The following is a 22,723-nucleotide window of genomic DNA, read 5'->3' as shown; positions in this document are numbered from 1 at the left end:
TTTGAGATCGTGGAAGTACTTCCTCCTAGTCGATGTCACTTCCTGCAGAGTGAAGCGAGATAGTGCCATTCTCTTTAGTGTTTGCCCTGTCTTCCCAATGTCCACCTCCTCACCGCTCGCATTTCGATATCAAAATAACGCACTGTGATTCTCCAAACTGGCCATTAACAAAAGCAAACGACCGTAAATCAGCGTGTCATATGGAGTAACTAAAAACCGCACAGAAGGAGCGACGAGGTGAGCTTTACTTTGTGCTCAGACTTTGTCGGCGTTAGCTAGCTAGCGGTGATACCGGGTGCTCCCAGACTCGCTTTGAATTAAACACAAGATGTTTCCTCCCCTTTTTTCTGATGTATTAATTTAATAAACACATGTCAAGTGCTGTTGTCAGTGAGTTGTGGGCGTTGTCTTGCTGTTCTCAGCACCTGTTCAGCAACGAGTCTTGTTTTTTTGCAAAGATTGTCCTATCATGTCCACCCCTGCCTTTCGTAGCGAATATGCTAGTTAGCGAGCATGTTTCCCCTGTAAAGCTTGTACATCCACCCGGCGGCCTGATTTTAATTAGGAATTATCTGCCAGTAGCTTGTGCTGCTCACAGCTAGTCAAATCATTGACGAATATACAGGTCCAGAAAGCCTACCAGACAGTAATCGTGGTTGTTTGCAAGCGGCTGTATCAGCTAACCACCTAGCCTGAGTTTTTCGTGTTGTAAATCGAGCTAATAGTAAACATTTTTTCTTAAACAAATTAGTTATTATTAGTATTATTTTTGTATTTAACCATGCTTAGCATGAGATGCAGGTTACAGTCGTTGCATGTAAATGGTGGTTCTGCTCTATCACAGTTAGTGAAGGCTCCCAGGGCCCCTTTGACAGCACGGACCCTCCCAGCTGTGGTTTGAATGAGAACAAAAAGTGATTTGAGTTTTTATCAGCAGCATCCTTACTGTGAGATCAAGGCAGCGAAAATGCTGTTAATAAACATTACTGTGCTGTATTATTATAGGCACTATATGGCTACAGTGTTCCCTTGGTCACTTGGCAGATTATCACTTTTTGGCACAAAAAGTGATTTCCAGTGATTCCATGCGTTTTTGTTTCCCATGTTTCCAGTCCTTTTTGGCCATTTAAAATACCTTTAAATAACTATTTTTATATTTCTTGAAGTTTCTGGTGTCCTCTTGGCCAGATTACTCTTAAAAAGCCATTTTTGTTTTGTCAATGAAACTTTTTAACTTGTTAAAAATGGATATATAATAGCCATAAACTGATTCTACCATGTGATAGGAATGTTGTTTGTGGCTCAAGATAACTTGATATCATTCATGAGGGATACATTTGACATATGTTTTACACAGTATAGGCCAACAAGTTATTTTTAGCAGTTTAAATACAGCCAATCGCTTTTTGGCAAAGGCTGTTAATCCGTTTTGGGCACAACACTGTTCTTATAGGCTGATTGATAAAGTTATCTCCCCAGTATAGACAAACTGGGTGACCTGTGCTGGGACCAACACATATTACTGTTTCTGTCCTGCTTTTCTTTAAATTGGCAAATTGTCTGTAGTGCTCAAATGAACACAAAATTTGTATTTAACTACCAGAGTGATTTTTTTTTTTCATGCTATGCTGTCAAATGTCTGTTACTTACAATGAAATGTATTTATACCCTTAAACCACCTTAAATGGGTTTCATATTGTTATGCAGATGATATTTGATTGTAAATTTCTTTTTCTTCACTTCACAATGTTCCAAAAATATCTATCCTTCATGACTTTAATGATGCCACAAAGCACTGCATGGCTGCTGATTACATTTTAGTTATTACTGGAAGTAACCATTGAAGCTCTTCTGAACTGAGCAGTTTGTGTCATATTTCAGGCGTACTTATGGAACAAAATGACTGTGCGTGTTTGGCAGAAGTCAGTGCAGGTGGTCTCTACCTGGGCAGCTACCGAAACTATTCTTAAGGCCCCAAGATCACATCTTTATTGATATATACAGAGATTCAAAACTTGTCATTAATGGTACAGGGAAAGTTTTCAAATGATGTCTTTATGGGGAAAGTATTAATAGTCTTGTGCGATCCTGCTTTTTTAATCTTGGCGATCACTTTCAGAGATGTGCATTATCAAATGCCTGCTTACATTCGTGAACTCTTTCGTCCTTATATAACGTGCAGATAATTCAAGTCTTTCTGCTCGACACCTATTGCCAGACTAAAAAAAAGAGAGACTGTGCTTTCAAAGTTGCAGCTTCAAACTATGGAATGCACTACCATTACATTTGAGATCTGTGGACTGTATTGAAACATTAGTTTGAATCAAAAGAAAACACATTCTTCTACATCTTGAATAAAAAGAAAAATTGTTTTGTAAAAAAGCCAGGCTTTCTTCATTGCATTCCTGACTGATTGAATGTGCTAGAAAGAACATTTTGTTTTTGGCAACTGCAAAATGCAGAAAAATAAATAGTAAATTCACATAGTGCTGTTTACTTTTTTAGTGTAGCTGATAATATTAGGTTGACTTAAGCTTAGTGTACAGCAGTGCTGATTGACTGCTGGACGGTGCTACTCTTGGTTCCCTTATCTGTTTTTGTTGCACTTGTAAGTAAATTGTCTTTGTAAGTCTTTGTTTAACAGTCCTGCAATTGACACCTTTTATCTTTGACTTCTAGGATTTCTGCTCTTGTGAAGGTTTTGATGCTGCTTTATTTTTTCAAAATGAAGATTTTCTTATATTCTAGTTATTTATTATTTGAAAACTTATGTCCTCTTTTTCCAGGTAGACCCTACATTCAGATCACCTCAATCAGCAGTCCTCCCCCACTGTAAATTTATATTCTTGACCTCATCTTACTGTTAACTTAGCTATAGCAGCGAGGATGTCTCAGCTCCAGTTTCAGTGTCCAGCTAGCCCCATGCCCGCTGCTTCTGCCCCCCTGCAGCCACAGCCTAGCTACAGCATCCCTTGTGCCTCAGGCACCCTACCGTCAGAGAGCGCCAGCCAGCCCATCAGGAGCTCCGCTCTCCCCGCAGGGTCAGCCACTCCCTACAATAGCACCACAGGTAGGTTTTCTGATTTTGTTTGGTCAAAAAGCTTACTTATCGGTGATGGCATTTAAATTAATTAGTTTGGGATTTATTGTTTAGTTTTTATGATCACATTATGCATCTCACACCCCTTTTATTGCAATGTTTTGTTAAAAAATTTGTTAGAACCTGGAATGCTTTTGCCAGATAGTATGTGTATGAGATTGTGAGACTTTATGATGGTTCCTGTAGATAGTTATAAAGAGAATTTTGGATCTTTCTTTTCCATAAACAGTATCTAACATGGCAAACCCTAAAGAGAAGACCCCTATGTGTTTGGTGAATGAGTTAGCCCGTTTTAACAAGATTCAACCTGAATATAAGCTGCTTTGTGAGCAAGGGCCAGCTCACTCAAAGGTACGAGTTGCTCACATCATTTTATTATTACGGTTGTCCTGTTCTGCTGCAACTTTGTGCTAATGATGGAGAATCAATTTTAGATTTTCTCAGTGAGGCTCACGCTGGGAGATCAGCATTGGGAGGCAGAGGGGACCAGTATCAAGAAAGCTCAGCATTCCGCTGCTGCATCAGCCCTCGCTGAGACTACACTCCCTAAACCCACTGTGAGGACACCCCGCAGCACAGGAAAGCACCAAGGTACGCTCTTCCCACTGGTTTTATTGTATTCTCTTTTCTAATTGTTGCTAACACCTTGTAAAATAGAAGCAGTGAATTCATTTTTGGTTTTTTTTGTTTATCTCAAAGCAGATGGCATGACGCATATTACAGAGCTGAGTGCACTATGCATCAAACTTGGTAAAAAGCCTCTCTATAAACCCATCGACGCATATACGGGGATGAGACCACCAAACTTCAACTACAATGTGCGGGCTCCAGGGCCTTACCAGCGCTCTATGCAACAGTGAGTTTGCATCATTTAGAAATCTGAGCAGAAATCTTATTGTCTCTCTCTCTTTTTTTGAGGAAATGGGGGGGAAATGGGTTGTATTTAACTTCAATTGTCATCCAGGTACTACTACCCATTTCCTCCTGTGGGACCAATGATATATCATGTGGAGCTTTCTATTGGAGGCCAGCAGTTTTTTGGGAAAGGACGAACGCGGCAGTTAGCCAAACACGATGCTGCTGCCAAGGCCTTGAAAGTACTGCAGAAGGAGCCAATACTGCAACAGTTGCCAGTGGTGAGGAAAGAAGCCCACACTCGGCATCTGTGATACTGGGTTTTTTTTGTCGTTGTTGTTTGTTTTGTTTTTTTTAAAACATGTCCTCTTTTTTGACAGGTGAATGGAGAGCCCGAGGAGGAGAACCTGAACAAATCAGAAATCAGTCAAGTCTTTGAAATTGCACTTAAACGCAACTTACCTGTCAGCTTTGAGGTTTAAATGGATTTTATTTATCATTTAGGGGGGGATTTATGTCATTCACCAATTTGTACTCCACTGCATGTTCCTTCTGCCCATAATCTATTGAGTTTAATAGAATAAATGCTCCCCTACATCAGGTGTTTCCACTTTTGCTTTTCAGGTTTTAAAAGAAGAGGGCCCTCCACACATGAAGACTTTTGTAGTGCGTGTTACAGTTGGCGAGTTCACAGGAGAGGGCGAGGGAAAAAGTAAAAAGATTGCAAAGAAGCTAGCAGCAGCAGCTGTGCTGGGAGAGTTGAAGAGACTACCCCATATACCCAGTGTAGAAAAGACGCAGCCCCGCATCAAAAAGAAAACCAAATCTATCATCAAGGTAGTGCAAGTTTTATACTAGAGTTGGGATAGTGATTACACACCTAACGGCTTCCTTAAGCAATCATTAACCTGTCGTGCCAACAGCTGCAGACCAGTCCAGAATATGGACAGGGAATGAATCCCATCAGCCGCTTGGCTCAGATCCAGCAGGCCAAGAAGGAGAAGGAGCCGGAGTATAGCATGGTGACAGAGAGAGGGCTGCCACGGCGCAGGGAGTTTGTCATGCAGGTGAGTCAGCTGCAGCCGAGGCATGCTGGCAGCAGCACTTATGCAACATCTGTCTCTGCTTTCCTCTGTCTCCGCTTGTTAATTTCTCATTTCATTCATCTTTTCCATCTGTTTATTCTGGTCCAGGTTACTGTGTGTGGGCAGTCTGCAGAGGGAATGGGACCCAGCAAGAAGGTGGCCAAGAGGAACGCAGCAGAGAAAATGCTGGAGCTCTTGGGGTATAAAGTGCCTCAGCCTCAACCCCCAAAACCGGCACTCAAAACTGATGAAAAGGTACTGCTTAGACCTTCTCAGGAAAGTCTCATAAATAAGTTAGGTGGCCAATGTTTATATTATATTTATATAGTAAAATTGTTGTTATATTTAGACCCCAGTGAAAAAGCCAGGTGATGGGCGCAAAGTGACCTTCTACGAACCTGGTTCTGTAGAGGAGGGGACACTGGGTAAGACTTGATGGGAAAATAAAAAACTATTAACAATCATGAAGAAAATCATTAACCTTGGAGCCTTTTGTTCAAAAGGTTCCAAGGAGGAGGACTTCCGCCTGCCTTACCTGAGCCACCAGCAGCTGCCTGCAGGGATCCTGCCCATGATGCCTGAGGTGGCACAAGCAGTTGGGGCCTGCCAAGGATCCCAGGCCAAGGACTACAGTCGAAGTATACCCAACCCAGGCAAGACCACGATCACTGCCATGATTGCCAACGAGCTGCTTTATGCTGGGACATCACTGACTGCAGAGACTATCCTGAAGACTAAAAATAACATGAATCAACTGCCCCACGGCCCCCTAACCAGGCCCTCGGAACAGCTCGGCTATCTGGCATCTGTGCAGGGTCTACAGGTAAACAATGGGTTTGACTTTCATGAGCTTAATTATTCAGTTTGAATTGTATAAATTGTTTTTTATGGTACAAATTAGTATAAATAATTTAAAATGTATCATCTGCTTGCAGGTGGAATACAAGGATTTTCCCAAAAACAATAAGAATGAGTTTGTGTCACTGATTAACTGCTCCTCCCAGCCACCGCTCATCAGTCATGGGATTGGGAAAGATGTAGAATCCTGTCATGATATGGTGAGTATTTATTTCAGAAACTACAGATTTAACACTCATTGACGCCCTTTGTGAGTGAGCCACAATAGTGATCAGGGAAATATATTTTCAGTGATGGGGGGTATAGTCAGCTGTTGATGTATAATAATCATTTGTTAAATATTTATTTCGTGAGTGGAAGAGGGAGCTTTCAAAGGTAATACGGGTTTCTTTCTCAGTGTGCAAGTCCCGAGCCCTTGCTACTAACAGAAAAACACGTTTAATAATTCCTAACTTTATCCCAGCAACTTTCCATGAAGAGGATTTGGAATAAATCTTGTGTGGAGTCGTGCAAGTGTGACCAAAAGGCACACGATTGCTGTTAATGTCATGATGACACATTACAAAGGCTTTAGGCCAGCCGTTTCCAAAATAGGGGCTGTATAAGCCAGCTGCTTCATGCACTCCCATTCCTTTTTGTTGCTTCTTCCAAGACAGTAAGACTTCCAAGACTCATACTTTTCAGGTTACAGCTCAGATAACGCATACTGTTGCTTATTTTTTTAGGCTGCACTGAACATATTGAAGTTGCTCTCAGAGTTGGACCAGCAGTCAAACGAAAGGACAGGAAATGGACCAGTTTCTGGGTAAGCTATGAGAAACACTGCCTTTCAACTTGTAAAACACTTACATTTTCATTGCTGTTACGTCTTTAAAAACCTCATTTTCTCTTGTTCCAGTCAGGAAAGAGTTAAATAAAACCTTCAGACAAATGCAGCTGTCCAAAATCTGATGAATCACATACAGTGATGTCAGTTTGCATAGATGTCTGTTAGATCTGAAAAGTAAAAATGAGAGTGAAAAGAGGTTTTGGTGGTGTAGTGTTATAGAGAAGGGAACTTTACCTATATCTACATATTGGACTAACAATATAACACACCTGATTCTCTGATTAAGTTGAGTTGCATTGTAGATGATGTGAGGTTGAAGTTTGAGATGGCACGAGAATACATCCTTGGGGTTCGTGTATTTAGATTGTTCAAGGAGGAAGAGTGTGTGTGGGATGGTTCAAAAAAAAAAGAAGAAGAAAATCTGGACGTCTGATGCTTTTTTTATGCTAATAGTGACACTAAACAGTGGTTGGAGATGCAACCAAAGATTATGTGTGATGAACTTGTGACCTTGTTACCTTGGAAATGATTGGTTTGAAACCCAGGACCAGGTTTGAGCCACTTGTTAGTCAGCTGCGGTCTTCAAAGCAATTTTGGTGTGTGAGTATGGAGTCAGTCTGCGATCAGTTTTCAGTTGAACAGGGTCAAGCTGGCAATTACGTGCAATCTGTCTGTGATAATACAATATTAACTGTGATAAATTGGTGAAAATGGAAAATGTTTGCAACTCTATCCCTTTATACATGCATAGAAATTGACATTAACTGTCTATATTCAGCCCGAACCTTATAAATTTGAAATAGAAATGCAGAAATAACTTGGATGGGGATTTAAATGCAAACTTACATAGACGCTCAGCAACTTTGCTTTTAGATCAGAGTATAACCAGAATACACCAACTGGCAAGTAGTTAAGTCCAGTCGGTGCAGACTGACTCTGATTGCAACATGTTAGCAATCTTTCTATGTTTTTAAATTAGGCTTTGGTGACAAATAACAAATAATACATCTCTCTGAGAGTGACCACAGTCAAAATCACACCACAAATTTTTGGAGACAGGTTGCCTCTCATCAGGCAACCTGTGCCGATACCCTCTGATCGAAAGTGGTGCCGCAACTGCTAGTTGTGCAGCAAATGCAAGTCACAAAGAGGTTTCTGTCTTTTATTGTGTTACTGAGCTTATAAGGGGTGTAGAAAGAAGTAAACGCCACATCTTGTTAGATGTTAAATGATGCGGGGCTCTGTAAACACCACAGAATTGTCACATGTAAATTCTTCCATGTTATTTTTAAAAATGAAGTGAATATATTCCACTTCAATAAACACTTGTGTATGGAGACAAAAAAAAGAGTGTTATGTGAGAGCTCAGCTAAGTTAATAATTTTTTATTTTCCGCAGGTGTGGCAAACAAGAAATTGAAGGGGACTTGCACATCAAACAGGCTAACTCAAGCACATTGGCACAGACCCTGGATGGCACTGTTTAGATTATGAGGTTTGGTTGTAAAAGCACTAGAGAAAACTCAGACACTGTGTTCTTAGTCAGATTTAGAAGGCTACAGGAAACTTTGGACTCTGTAGACTCTAAACCATCACTGTTCATATTCACCGTTACAAAATGTTCACAGTTAGACAAGATTAATAGGAAAAATAGACTATCCTCCTTGATGTTGTTTAATTGTACACATTATTTTTCTGTTGCTTTGTAGGGAAAAAAAAGTAGCTGCATCCTAGCCAATCAATTGGGAGGAGGGGTGCTTGATAAGGGGAGGAGAAAAAGGAAGAAGTGATTTACTGTGAACTCTTTATTTTGCATAGAACTTGTTTACTCTTTGTGAGAACTGCTAACTCTTGTTTTTAAGTGTTTTACGTTTTGTCCCCTGCAGAGGTAGTTCATTAAAGAATATTCTCAATATGGTTTAGATCTTTGTCTAGGGTGCAGCTGGCGAACCTCTGATTTTCCTAGAGTGCTTTATATCAACAACCACAAGTGAAGTGTTATCAACATTACCATGTAGGGCTGGGAAGAATCTGTGACTAAATGTAGCGTGTTGTAATGTGATCTTGTCGAATCTGTGTGTGGCAGGGATGTTTCCCTGTTGCACCAGTTTCCTTGAAAATCCCTTTTCCTCCCTTATGTCAAACTCTCCCTACTCTTTCTGCTCCCCATGGTAATTAAATGTGCTTACATGCACAAAACTAAGATTTGCCATTTTGTCTCTTTCTTTGTAATGTATAGAGGTGTGCTCGATTATGATTTTGCACTGATGTTGGCCAATTTAAGAGTTGTTACAGATATACTAACTCTTTAATATCCTTCACATATGCTAAATCTTGTGAATCTCTGGGCAGATTGCATATTTTGGTGATTCATTTTTTTTGATGTTTAAAAAAATGTAAATAAAGCCCCTGCAGCAAGCACGCACGGAGTGAACATTTCATAAACTGGTATCAAGGGGGTATATATTGTCTAATATGCCCTGATTGGACAGTTTATTTAGGTAGAACATAAAATTGACTCAATATTCAACTGTTTATGATACTGTCAACATCATCTGCAGCAAATAACTATTTCGTAGCAAGTTGTTTACTGAAAAAGAGAAAATATCCAGTAAGGGGCAGTTTTCTGGGTGAAAAAGCCTTTTTGATACCAGAGGTCAGGTGAAAATGGCCAGACTTCTCGGAGCTGATAGGCCAGCGGAAGTAACTCAAATAACCACATGCAGATGATCACGTCTGAACATATTGCCTGAAAGTTGATTCTGTTCATGACAACAGAGCGTTTTCAGTCAGAGGAGCGTTTAATCACTCATCCAAATGACATCTTGAGTCCCAGCTGACTGCAGGTTTCCCAAACCTTATAAACAGTGCATTTGCATAATGACCAAAACTAGCACCATTGCATAACAATGAGCCATGGGCTTAGTTTCATGATTGTTAATATGCAAATCAAGAAACTAAGCTTGTGCAAATAAGTTCTCGGCAACCTGTACGCTGCTGAGACTGAAGAAGTCACTTGGATGACTGATGAAACATTTGCTCCATTGAAAACGCTGGATCGCTCTGCATGCGTCAAAGACACCTCTGAATACACAGCACATGGAGCACTGAAGCAGATGGGCTACGACAACAGAAGACTAAGACACTATGAGCAGGAAACTGAGGTTACAATAAACATGGCTATAGCTTGCTAACATTTTTATAGAAAATACTTAAAATTGCTTTTATTGCACCTTTAATGTCCCATTCAGTGGTTGAAGGTATCATTACAGTAAATCTATATCTGAATAAATATTGATTCTGCTAATTGAATTCAGGGTTAGTTTTACAGTATCGTACGCAATCGTTTGTCGCGTTATAACCAAATATTTGCTTCATAAAAACAAACGTGTATGATCTGAATCTTCTCATCCAAGACTTTTCAGTTGTTCTTCCTTGAGTGCACAAACAAGAGCTCATTCTGGGAATTATGACCAGAGACATTTACAACACCACATTGTGCTGCAGGAAATGTTTCATCGTTAGTCATACTCGTTCACTTGCATAAAATTAGAGAATGTTTGTCCAGTGACTGTGATTAGTATTGCTAATCTCACAAGACAGAAGTGACACTTCTGTCTTGTGAGATTAGCAATACTTTTTAGCCTTCTTCTGCTACGTAAACTACACGTGCACTCATACATGCATGATCTGCAAGTGCAGTTTGTCCAGAATTTTCCACTCAAAAGTCCATATTAGCATTCAGTCAGTGGAGCTAAGCATCTTTTTTCTAGAAGGGACAGTTCTTATTCTGACAATTCTGATTCTGATTCTGATTACATATTTTTATATGTAAGTCATACGTCATAAATACTAGACACATTATTATTAAAGTTATTATTCTTGGTCTACATAGAGAAAGATTAATAAAATTCCCCTTTTGCAGTGTTACTTACTTTTTCTTGCTTACAGTTTATGATCTTTACAGGAAAACAATGCACCAGACGCGTCGCTTGCTGTGTTCTAACAGCATTTGTAGGTGTTGTTTTAGGTCATTTTATTATATGTGAATATAACAGAGTATAGAGGATTGCATAACAGCTATTAAAGAAGCTTTCCCATTTGGATCAGTGTAGGATTTAATCACTGTTTGGGCATTTCACAGATTTATGGTGAAAACATTTCAAGGGCACTTTACATTTCATATGAGCATTATTGAAATCTTCTTGGAGGCTGATGACTACTTGGCTGAGTTGTCATCCAGTACAGACTTCCAAATGATCAGCCTGAAAATGTAAAGTCTGTTTTATTATATCCATTTGACTGACTCATGGCTGCAGATGGACAATTTGGCCTGTTGTTCACAAAACCCACATTTTTTTCTTTCTTTTTTTTGTCCTGTCTGATGTATTGTGGACCCTTTGAAATACCTTTGAAGGTATTGTTAACATTTGTACTCCTAAAGTTGTTTCTTTGTGTAAAAATGTATGACTAGGCGACTGCAACAGAGCCATTTGTCACTTGTTTTTTCGTGGTTTCAATAAAGGGGTACATGCACTTGTCAGAACCCATGAAGCGATAAGTGGTCACGTTAGATTCCCATGGCAACAACCTGAAAAAGAACAAAGACAGTAGAAGCTTAAATACCGTAATCAGCTGTTGAAAATGGATAGAAAAGGACATTTTCGAAAAGCATTCATCTTTATTTAGTATCTGGAAAATGTGAAGGTTGTGAGACTCACGCTCTGAAAAGAACAGGCAGGTAGGTGAGGCGAGGGATACACACTAATGGCTGGTTTACCAGGATAGCGTTCATAGCCTGCTCAACACAATACTGGGGCTCCAGAGGGGGCAGGAGCAGTTCCACTTCCTCCCTAACATCAAGGAACATTTAAAATATCAAGCAACATGAAACATTAGCAATAGACTCATAGTTGTGTCATTGAGTATTTGAGGACATTTTTTTGTCCGTTTAAGAGCAAAATTGGATTTAGCCTTCTACAGGGAGTGCAGAATTATTAGGCAAGTTGTATTTTTGAGGAATAATTTTATTATTGAACAACAACCATGTTCTCAATGAACCCAAAAAACTCATTAATATCAAAGCTGAATGTTTTTGGAAGTAGTTTTTAGTTTGTTTTTAGTTTTAGCTATTTTAGGGGGATATCTGTGTGTGCAGGTGACTATTACTGTGCATAATTATTAGGCAACTTAACAAAAAACAAATATATACCCATTTCAATTATTTATTTTTACCAGTGAAACCAATATAACATCTCCACATTCACAAATATACATTTCTGACATTCAAAAACAAAACAAAATCAAATCAGCGACCAATATAGCCACCTTTCTTTGCAAGGACACTCAAAAGCCTGCCATCCATGGATTCTGTCAGTGTTTTGATCTGTTCACCATCAACATTGCGTGCAGCAGCAACCACAGCCTCCCAGACACTGTTCAGAGAGGTGGACTGTTTTCCCTCCTTGTAAATCTCACATTTGATGATGGACCACAGGTTCTCAATGGGGTTCAGATCAGGTGAACAAGGTGGCCATGTCATTAGTTTTTCTTCTTTTATACCCTTTCTTGCCAGCCACGCTGTGGAGTACTTGGACGCGTGTGATGGAGCATTGTCCTGCATGAAAATCATGTTTTTCTTGAAGGATGCAGACTTCTTCCTGTACCACTGCTTGAAGAAGGTGTCTTCCAGAAACTGGCAGTAGGACTGGGAGTTGAGCTTGACTCCATCCTCGACCCGAAAAGGCCCCACAAGCTCATCTTTGATGATACCAGCCCAAACCAGTACTCCACCTCCACCTTGCTGGAGTCTGAGTCGGACTGGAGCTCTCTGCCCTTTACCAATCCAGCCACGGGCCCATCCATCTGGCCCATCAAGACTCACTCTCATTTCATCAGTCCATAAAACCTTAGAAAAATCAGTCTTGAGATATTTCTTGGCCCAGTCTTGACGTTTCAGCTTGTGTGTCTTGTTCAGTGGTGGTCGTCTTTCAGCCTTTCTTACCTTGGCCATGTCTCTGAGTATTGCACACCTTGTGCTTTTGGGCACTCCAGTGATGTTGCAGCTCTGAAATATGGCCAAACTGGTGGCAAGTGGCATCTTGGCAGCTGCACGCTTGACTTTTCTCAGTTCATGGGCAGTTATTTTGCGCCTTGGTTTTTCCACACGCTTCTTGCGACCCTGTTGACTATTTTGAATGAAACGCTTGATTGTTCGATGATCACGCTTCAGAAGCTTTGCAATTTTGAGACTGCTGCATCCCTCTGCAAGATATCTCACTATTTTTGACTTTTCTGAGCCTGTCAAGTCCTTCTTTTGACCCATTTTGCCAAAGGAAAGGACGTTGCCTAATAATTATGCACACCTGATATAGGGTGTTGATGTCATTAGACCACACCCCTTCTCATTACAGAGTTGCACATCACCTAATATGCTTAATTGGTAGTAGGCTTTCAAGCCTATACAGCTTGGAGTAAGACAACATGCATGAAGAGGATGATGTGGACAAAATACTCATTTGCCTAATAATTCTGCACTTCCTGTATGATGGACCCTCAAAGAATGATCAGTCTGTATGTGTATGTGAGTGAGGTATATTCAGGTCTACAGACTAAACTCTCCTTGTTTGTGTCTAAACTATGACACTCAAAATAAATTTAGAGTTAGGAGTAAACATGTTAGGATTGTCAGTGACACAGTTTTCATAATTTTTCACATGGCAAGCTACAACTGAAATACAGACCTTTAATTTTTAATAACCAATTAAATTCTCAGTTCAATTCAATTTTCAGTTCAAATGAGTCCCGTTTTATTTATATAGCACCAAATCACAACACCCTTTACTTTTATATTCTAAGGTAAAGACCTTACAGTAATACAAAGAAAACAGGGAAAACCCCAACAATCATATGGTCTCCTATGAGCAAGCGCTTTGGCAACAATGGGAAGTAAAAACTCCCTTTTAACAGGAAGAAACCTCCAGCAGAACCAGGATCAGCGAGTGCCGCGGCCGGTTGGGGGTGAGTGGATGAAGACAGTACACAGACATGCTTTGAGATTAACAGTAACTAATAATTAGATCAAAATTTAGCTCTTGCTGAGGGTGATGAATTGTTCATACTTTCTAGGGAACTCTATATTTTCTCTTTGCTGTAGTCTTCTACATAGATGGATAGAGATAAACCTAAAAAATAAACCTGTGTGTGTTTTATCTTATTTTAATGTTCCTGAGTGTACCAAACTGTTGAGTTGGCCTGTGATGGATTTTTGTTTTGTTTTTAATTTCTCTTTTACTTGTTCACATATATAGCTTCTAGATTCAAAATACTACCTCGAGAGTCAACGCTAGACCTTTTACCATCTAATTAATGGGAAAAAAGGAAAAGAAATAAAGAATTACAGAAAAATAGCCTTGTTGTCTTCAGTGATATTTCCAATTAACAGAAAATAGGGGACTCTGGATAAAAATGGCAGTAATTCCTCAACAGTTAATGCAATGTTTTAGTTAAATGCCTTGATTTAAGGTTGAGTCTGCACTCTTGTCACATCGTCACTGTTTCATGAAAGAGAGCCAAATTTATGAAAATTGTTTCACTCACCATAGTTTTTGGACCTTAACTGTATATGATTATTATGTTGGCATACCTTATCTTGCAGCCTTCAAACATGCCCGTGTCCACGATGTAGGGACACACAAGGGTTGTCTTCACTCCTTCTACCTCCTCAGACAGCAGCTCGTGGGCCAGAGACTCATGGAAGCCCACTGCAGCAAACTTGCTGGCACAGTAATCCTACCACAAAGAAAATCTATCCATCAGAGCTTATTCACGCTGCTTTTAAAGATGCTGAATATTCATTATTTGTGATTTGCCAGCCCTGCTTTGACTGCCAGTGCCGTTATATGCATTTTAATGTGTTACTTGATTTTGGGACTTTGTGAGAGAACAGTGTAAAACACAATAATAAAGCTGCCATATTCTTATTAGTTATATTCTCATATAGACTTATTGTAGCGGTATTTCTCCTGCATTGGCTCATCTCCACACAAGCTGTGCTGAAGAGACAGAGGACGCTGGCAATGGTCACGATGTGTCCGTGATTCAGGGCCTTCATTTGGGGGAGGAAAGCCTTCACTGTCTGAGGCCCACACATAGGAACAACCAGACAAACATGCATTGTCATAGCAGCAAAATGGAATGAGGCAACAAACTGTGCAGTGTTGTTAAATGTGACTTAAATACTGTTCGATGTGTAGGTTATTATGTGTAGCTTACGTTGCACAAGCACCTTGTTAATAAGAGGATTGACGTCAGTTGCTAGTCCATAGGGTGAATGGGATAATGCTCTTGACGCAAAGCAATTTTACATTTCAAGTGTCCCTCAATAACATGCTCTGTGTATAGCTGACTGTAAAAAGATTATCCAGTATGAAATCCAAAAGAAAGAATTCCAGCTCTCTGATTCTTAGTCGGTAAAAGTTACTGGCCAAAGATGTGCTATGATTTGATTGTGTAATGCGTATTGTCTGTGATGTGCTGCTAAACCATTCTGCCTTTTGTTCCAGCGTTTGGCATTTTCACAGCTGATTAACTTTCAGCATTTATCTTCTGGATGTGCATGGTTAGTGACCTTGATTGATTTCTGATCAGTAGTTTGCAATGATAGTTGCATATTTAGACAGGAACACATTTTCTTTTGACCATACTCATAAAAAACACAGTATTGCTCTGGATAATCAAGTTAGAAAAAAGAAAAGAAAAGAAGCTATGATAAGCCCCAAAGCTTAGCATCTAAAATTTTGTGATACACTGGCATCTACAAGTATATCCAGCTAACAAGAAAGTTGGAAAGATGAAGTAAATCTGGACTGTTAAACCACTCAAATAAGAAGCTTCATTGCTTCAGATGTGACTGGGGAAATGTCTTCTATACATTTGATTTTAAACATTGAGTTCTCACCTAGAACAGAGCATGACAGTTGACTTTCATAGTCCTCTCAATCAGCTCATCAGGACAGTCTAGGATGCGCTTCCCAGCCACCACTCCAGCATTGTTCACTAGTATTGTAACGTCCCGGCCAAGGTCCTTTCTCATAAGCTCTGCGTTGCGGTACACATCTTCCCGGCTGGTTAAGTCCACTGCGTAGGTGTACGCCTTTCCCCCCATCTCATGCACCAGCTTGGCTGTCTGCTCATTGGAATTGCTATTAATGTCCCACAGCACCACTTCTGCCCCTTGCTTGGTGAATTCCAGAGCAAAGAGACGGCCCAGGCCACTGCCTGATCCGGTTATGAGCACCAGCTCGCCATCAATGGGCTTGGTGCATGGAGGCAAGATAACCCGCAAAGAATTTCTCAGGATGAAGTAAATGACATCCAGCAGCATCATCTGGAGGTCCATTAGAAAGATCATTTTGGTTTGTTTGTTTTTTTGTTGTTTTTTTTACCCTACAGAAGCTCAGACTTTACCCCTGTTACCTGAAAAGGTGTATTTTCCTACCTGTCCTACAACCAAGTTGGTGCTTTCCTCCTCCTGTGACCCTCAGTCTTCAACTGTGGCTAAATACTCTCCTCCCAGATTAGAGGAAATAACTTGAGCTCCTAAGCTGTAAATGTATGAATTATTATAGATGAAAAATGTGGACCAACAGCTTTGCAGCGAGTTCAGGTTTAACCTTTTAAAGTTCACAGCTGACAAATACTAACAGATGCACCTCAGTAAATACTTTGAATACTTTATGTAAAATATCTTTTTTTTATGTATGCATACAGTAACATTGGCTGAAAGTGAGAGGTGGTGAGGCACTGCTTTAAATGATGGAGACAAATTATTAAATGGATAATAGAGACAGGTGATTTTTCATCATTAGTTCACATTAATACAGAGCTCCATTAATATAGCTTTCAGGCAAAGTGATCAGTAATTAAATTGTATCCTAATAAATATTTGTGATGGGGAAACAAGAAGCTCGGTTAATAAACTTTTCAGTTCCACCTGTACCCGAGTCAAGCAACCCGAAAGATTAGTGCGGCGTAGTTAGCATTTTTGAAATAATACAGATTTAGTCAAACAAGAAAGAAGAGCTTACTGAAAGTCCAGGAACATATTCTAAACCCTCTAAACCCTCACAGATCTTAGACAAAAGGACAGCAGTGGCTCTGAGGGTTAGTTACAGTTACCTCGCAAGATAGATCTTAATTTGGTTCAGTGAAGGGATACGATTCAGTGATAAGATTTGGTCCCAGCTCTACAGCTGCTCAGTAGAGCAGCAAGAATCATATTAAATGAGAACATAAGGAGATAATGTCTATGAACTATAAATCTCTGCACTCTTACTTATATCCCATGAAGCCTGCTTGCTGTGTATCACGTTCTTGTTTTCTAGGTGAGCAGTGCAAGCCTTGTTTACTTTCAGCATTGGCATGTGAGCCACTTTTATCAACCAATAGCCATTTTAACCCATTTCTTGTCATTTTTTTATAGGTAATGTTAATATATGTATTTTTATAGGATTTACAAAGAACATTTACTTACCATGAGGCAATGCATATCCCACAGCAGTGCTTTAGTTGTGATGGATGACCCCAGTTTGAATCTATGCATAATTTGCTCTCATATTGAAATGTGAATTAAAGAGGTGGTGGGGGGTAAATTATGAAACAAAATTAAGGTAAGATAAAATCCATGTGCATGTGTTTCTACATCAAATTCTTTTTTAAACAGCAAATCTGCTTTTTAAGCTGGTACTAGTTTGTGTCTAACAAGCATTTAACATGTTAAATTCTGTCAAGTGTGCTGGTTTAGCAATCCAGTACAGAGCTGTGTATCATTGCTTGCTTCCTCTGGTGGACATGCATGGATAACGATACATTTTCTAACAGTATTCAGCATCCTTACTGTTGTGAGCCATTTAAAACTGGGCTGTTTCAATATTTTGTGAACTGCAAATAAACCTTTGAATATAATATATTTTAGCACAAACTGAGTAAAGCAGATTTTGTTCCCTGTTGTGAAATGGAGACAAATATAATGAAGTAATAACCGGTTGGCATGGACAGGATGAATGACCATAACAAGCAAAACCTGTTTCATGGGTTTCTCCATGCAGACGTTAGACAGGTTGAGTCAAGTCAGTATATTTACAGAGCACATGTCAAAACCGGAAATGATGACCAGTCGGGTTTTTACAGGGTGGCAACATTGAGATGTTGTTTATTTCATAATTACTATCCTAATAAGTAGAGTAATATAAAAATCACTATGAAAATAATTTATCAATAATTTATTAAAATGATCAGAGCAAAGTACTTTCCTCCTTTGTGATTTCTTATTTTTTTTGCATATTTATCACACTTAGATCTTTCACACCAAACCAATTTAATATTAGACAAAGATAACCGGAATAAACACAAAATGCTGTTTTTAAATGATGATTTAATTTCTTATGAGAAAAAAGATATCCAAGCCTACCTGGATTGTGGCCGACCTACAAAAAATGACCTCCAAGAGCACATTAGTTTAATTTTAAATGGATTTTTTATGCTAAAAAAATCTCCAATGTGTAAGAATTAAAACAATTCTGCAAAGAAGAGTGGGCCAAAATTCCCTCACAGTGATGTAAAAGACTCATTGACAGCTATCGGAAACACTTGACTGTAGTTCTTGCTGCAATGACCATTTAATAGGTTTAGGGAGCAAATGGTTTTCCACATAGAGCCAGGTAGGTTTGAATAGCTTTTTCCCCTATAACAAATAAAATAATCATTTAAAAACTGCATTTTGTTTTCACTCATGTTATCTTCGTCTCATATTATTAATTGTTTGATTACTCGAAACATCTAAATGTGATAACTAAGCCAAAAAAAGTGAAAAAAATCAAGAAGGGAGCAAATGCTTTTTCACAGCACTGTGTCAATAAAATCATAAACTAACTGGAGAAATTGTAACTGACTGAAATCTGCTCTTGTTCCCAAATGGATATCATTTCCTCTTATTTCATTGTGAATCTGACCTTTTGGTCTGAGAAGCATTCTTTAGAAAATAAAACATATTCTTTTGAAAATCTTTTAGTTCTGTAATGTGTGTTTTTTATGACATGCATTGCAACGATAATAATACTTATTTGGCCTGGTGCTGTACTCTGCGAGAGTTGTCTCTCTGTTTACTCGAGCAGCAAATAAATGAGGTCATACCTCTGAGAGCTCTGGAGTTTTATGGATACATATAGAGGAAGTTAGAGTCAAGAAAAGAAGAAAAATGAGCCCCGCTGTCATGTCTTTGTTTTTCATTACGTTTCCTGTTTCAGTGCAGGGCGAGTCTTAAAGTTGTGGGGTTGTGATTATAACCAATATTTCATGTCCACACATTACCCCTTCCTTCTTCTCTCGCTGTAGCAGCAAATTGGAAATCTGAGTTTAACGATAAGAAGTCTGACAGGACAATAGTCCTACTTTACGCTACCCGAGTGAATAACAGCGACTGGCCTTTTTTCAAAGTCATTCAAAGTATTGCATAGTACATTAAACTTTTTAAATTTGTTGCTGTGTTGGGTGGAGTTGTGATGTCATTTCCCATAAACACTGTGTGTCACTGATTTTTCTCTTCAAGCGTATTTATTTCTCGTATGCCAAGTGGGTTGTCCTAATGGAGGTCTGAGATGCATCGGCCAGGATCCATCATGAATTAGTACAGGATGGAGATCTGACCGATTATACTACTGTGATCACTGCAGACTGTTGCCAGGACTTTCAAACTGCATCTCCAGGTAGGTATTTTTCAAAAGAGGAATATTATTTTCTCAGTATTTATGAGACTAATGTCTAAATTTTAGGGTTTGTGAATGTTTTACATTATTACAAAGCCAGAAGGCAATGAAGTGTCTGACCCCAGTACATTATGGTGTGCAGTACATAGTACTGTGTATCCAAAAATCACCTTTATGTGCCTGTTTCATTTATAATGTTTGGATTTTATGACACTCAAATTGCAACTTGACCTGCAGATGCACGATTCTCTAAATACACTCGTTTTGGTCTTTGCCGCTTTCAGCAATATACTCTTTACCTCAGCAGTGTCCCGTGTGCCGAGTGAGTAGACAGAGTGGTCAGGCTGTGCTGAGGTCTGCAGCAGGAGCAGGACAATCCTGTAGGAGCCACTCAGTTTATGCAATCCCTGTCCCAGTTTTGAGAAGGGCACTTTCTGTGCAGAGTGCTGTTCCAAGCAAGGACACTGTAAAAACCTACTTTAGTACAAGTGTGTGTGTGTGTGTGTGTGTGTGTGTGTGTGTGTGTGTGTGTGGGGGGGGGGGTCATACATTTTTTAATTTACTTCTTAAGAAAAAAGGAGCATCTGTAAGTGTGAGGCCTCCTTTTGATTCATATCTAATAATCTCACAACAGGCAAAATTTGAGAAGTTGTGTCATAAATTCCCAAATTAGCAAATTTTGACTCAGAGACAGTTGGCGGGTTTAGAAGCTTTATTGCAGACATAATTTTAATTGTACTGAGCAGAGATATTTTGACAAGATAATTTTTCCAACCCACCTACTGAGACACGGGGAAATGAGTGCGATATATAGAAACAACACACTGAGAGCAAAACTAGGAGAAGAGGTGAGTCAAAAAGGTAAGCAAGAACACATTGCATAAAAAAAAATCTTGTCTACCTAGATCATTGTGTTGCCACTGAGTAGCTGTACAGCCTGGAAAGGAATCGGTGGAAGAATGGATTGTTAAATACACAGCAAGCTTGATGAGGAAATGGTTAGGTGTGCTTCATGAAGCTCAGTTGGCGTTTGACTCAGGAGATTGCCAGTCCCAGAGGAACAGCGGGACTTACCCACCTGAGAGGAAAGAGAAGTATGGAGGGAAAAGACAGAAAGAGGGGATCCTGACAGATGGATAAGGGGGCTGATACTGCTAAGACCATAACAAGCTACCTGTTTTTAGGAAATCTTTGATGGCTTGCTTTGGCCTTCAGACTGGGTCTTCTAACTGTTACTGTCTCTTATCTTACATCCAGAAATGACAACACTTTTGAGGTTGTAACACATAAACTTGGGTTTCCTCAGACTACAAGTTTGGCTGGAAGCTTGTTCATTTTTATAGGATAGGTCTTCCTTGATCTCACTCCCATTATTTTTGGCCATGCTTTAAAATTCAAAGTGTGCATGTTGGAATTAATGTATGACCATATGTTTGACTTCATGCTTGAACATGTAGCACTTTGTAACGTTTTAAAGTGCTTTACAAATAATGTTTTCTTCTTGTTCTCCACAGCATGTACGTATTTTGAATAAAAACATATGCATTTGATGTGGAACAACCCATCTCCATTATCCCAAAGTTAATATCCAAATTGAGGGTGTGCTACTTAACCCTTTAAAGTCAAATGTTCATTTTTACTTTCTTTTTAAAAACAAATGTCAAATTCCTGTAATTATTTCATGGTACACTCTGTACAGAGTTAACACTTATCTGGATGTAGGGTGAAAAAAAGGCAATTTTTGAAATTTGCCAAAATAAAGACGTTTTCAGGGGTAAACTGCAACAGCTGGTGTTTGTGACAACCATTCTGTAGTGTCTGTAATGAAAAACAAAATATCACCAGTTCCCTTTGAAGAATTATATCTGACCAAGATAATACCTAACACATCAAACGTAAGGTATGATCTATATGTTTATTATTATGTGTATTGTCATTTCATATGTATCAGTAAAAGTCTTGCAAATTACAGACTGTAGTCATTTTATATATGCTACATAGCATTAAAGCACTCATATGAGAAACATTTTTGGTTATCATCATATTGGAAAGGAAAAGTGGGAAGAAGCTACTACATAGTGCAAGATTTGTTTTATAGCCTAGTTTCAGTATACTGCATGTAGTATAAATGACAGACAATGGCGTGTACAAGTCAAAACAATGAAACAGAAATTACTTCATTTGCAGGTCCACTCATGTAAAATTTCCTAGCACAATGTAAAAGGGTTAAAAGCGTATTTGAACATATGGTGCTACTAATGTTCTTATCATAAATGCTTTTGCTGTAGTTCCAGCAGTTATTACCCTGTGTGACTATGGCAACGCTGGCAAGAGAGAGGTGTCCCTCACAGCAGCAATGTGATAGGTTAACACTTAGAGACAACCTAGAAAAATGTGAAATTATACTCTTTAGCTTTTTCACTGTATATTTTTTTGTTAACTGCGTGCACATGTGCGGACCTGTGTGCATGTCTATGTCTGTTTGTATAAAATAGGCAATGTGTCCACTTTCGGTTGGCCTTTCTAACAGAAGGCTGCCAGCAGAGTAAGGGCCCACATACCAGGTGGATGTAGCACTTGAAGGAGGGGCACTGTGTGTGTCGTGTGCCAGCCACCTGCTGGTGCTGCCGGACGAAACACGAAGAGGAAAACAACACGGATAGGCTGAAGACAGTTTAAGTATTTTGCATGGAAACATCAAAGCTAATTATCTGCTTTGTTTCACCAGGATGTGCTTGACAGTCAGCAACACTGAATTTAGATTTGAGTTGTTCAGAAAATATCAATAATCAAGTGAGATAGGTAAGGTATTCAACAGAGGTGGGACCAAGTCATTGTTTTGCAAGTCTCAAGTAAGTCTCAAGTCTTTATCCTCAAGTCTCAAGTCAAGTCTCAAGTAATGTCAGGCAAGTCAGAGTCGAGTCTCAAGTCACTGGTGTAAAAGTCCGAGTCAAGTCACAAGTCTGAAACTTTGAATTTCAAGTCCTTTCGAGTCTTTAAAAAAAAAAAAAAAAAAAAGCATGTTGCAGTTATGCTAAATGTAAATATTAGACCATGTAATTTTAAAATCTGTGTTTTTCTCAACACATGACAAAATAGTGAACTTAGAAAATATACACAAATTGTAAAATTGCACCTCTTTAAAATGCAGCTCAATTAAACCTAGCTCCTAGAATAATTTTCACCGACGGTTCTGAGATAAGCTGCATGTTATTCTTGGATGCGGTTGTAGG

The 22,723-nt window shown here is 39.2% G+C and overlaps 2 protein-coding genes across 4 annotated transcripts; one reads left to right on the top strand and one right to left on the bottom strand.

Moving 5' to 3' along the window:
• Window positions 1–48: 48 nt before the first annotated feature.
• Window positions 49–8,929, top strand: stau1 (staufen double-stranded RNA binding protein 1). Of its 3 annotated transcripts, none has more exons than XM_023154964.3 (15): window positions 49–237; window positions 2,791–3,070; window positions 3,330–3,451; window positions 3,535–3,691; window positions 3,800–3,956; window positions 4,065–4,236; window positions 4,336–4,431; window positions 4,580–4,792; window positions 4,879–5,022; window positions 5,149–5,295; window positions 5,390–5,465; window positions 5,544–5,863; window positions 5,976–6,098; window positions 6,624–6,703; window positions 8,126–8,929. In XM_023154964.3, exons 2-15 carry the CDS (start codon window positions 2,887–2,889, stop codon window positions 8,211–8,213), a joined length of 2,079 nt encoding a protein of 692 aa, XP_023010732.1. In that variant the 5' UTR covers window positions 49–237; window positions 2,791–2,886; the 3' UTR covers window positions 8,214–8,929. The 3 variants fall into 3 exon arrangements, with proteins under 3 accessions (XP_023010732.1, XP_004548784.1, XP_014268437.1); XM_004548727.5 differs by having other exon boundaries at window positions 2,787–3,070; window positions 3,803–3,956; XM_014412951.4 differs by having other exon boundaries at window positions 2,787–3,070.
• A 1,832-nt stretch (window positions 8,930–10,761) lies between these two features.
• On the bottom strand, window positions 10,762–16,138 carry rdh20 (retinol dehydrogenase 20). The gene is given in 5 exon segments (XM_076884435.1): window positions 10,762–11,317; window positions 11,448–11,579; window positions 14,372–14,519; window positions 14,767–14,863; window positions 15,686–16,138. Coding segments are annotated over 5 exon segments (951 nt in total). The 3' UTR covers window positions 10,762–11,196.
• Between the last annotated feature and the right edge of the window lie 6,585 nt (window positions 16,139–22,723).

Source organism: Maylandia zebra, linkage group LG5, assembly GCF_041146795.1.
Source record: "Maylandia zebra isolate NMK-2024a linkage group LG5, Mzebra_GT3a, whole genome shotgun sequence".
Lineage (NCBI taxonomy): Eukaryota > Metazoa > Chordata > Actinopteri > Cichliformes > Cichlidae > Maylandia > Maylandia zebra.
Note: the sequence above shows the minus strand (reverse complement) of the source record. Positions and strands in the feature narration are given on the sequence as shown.

Bases quoted from the DNA above. Each gene is read 5' to 3' on its own strand.
- stau1 (XM_023154964.3), top strand. From the start codon at position 2,887: ATGTCTCAGCTCCAGTTTCAGTGTCCAGCTAGCCCCATGCCCGCTGCT. The intron at 3,692-3,799 runs GTACGCTCTTCC...TTTATCTCAAAG, and splicing joins CAGCACAGGAAAGCACCAAG to CAGATGGCATGACGCATATT. The intron at 3,957-4,064 runs GTGAGTTTGCAT...ATTGTCATCCAG, and splicing joins TACCAGCGCTCTATGCAACA to GTACTACTACCCATTTCCTC.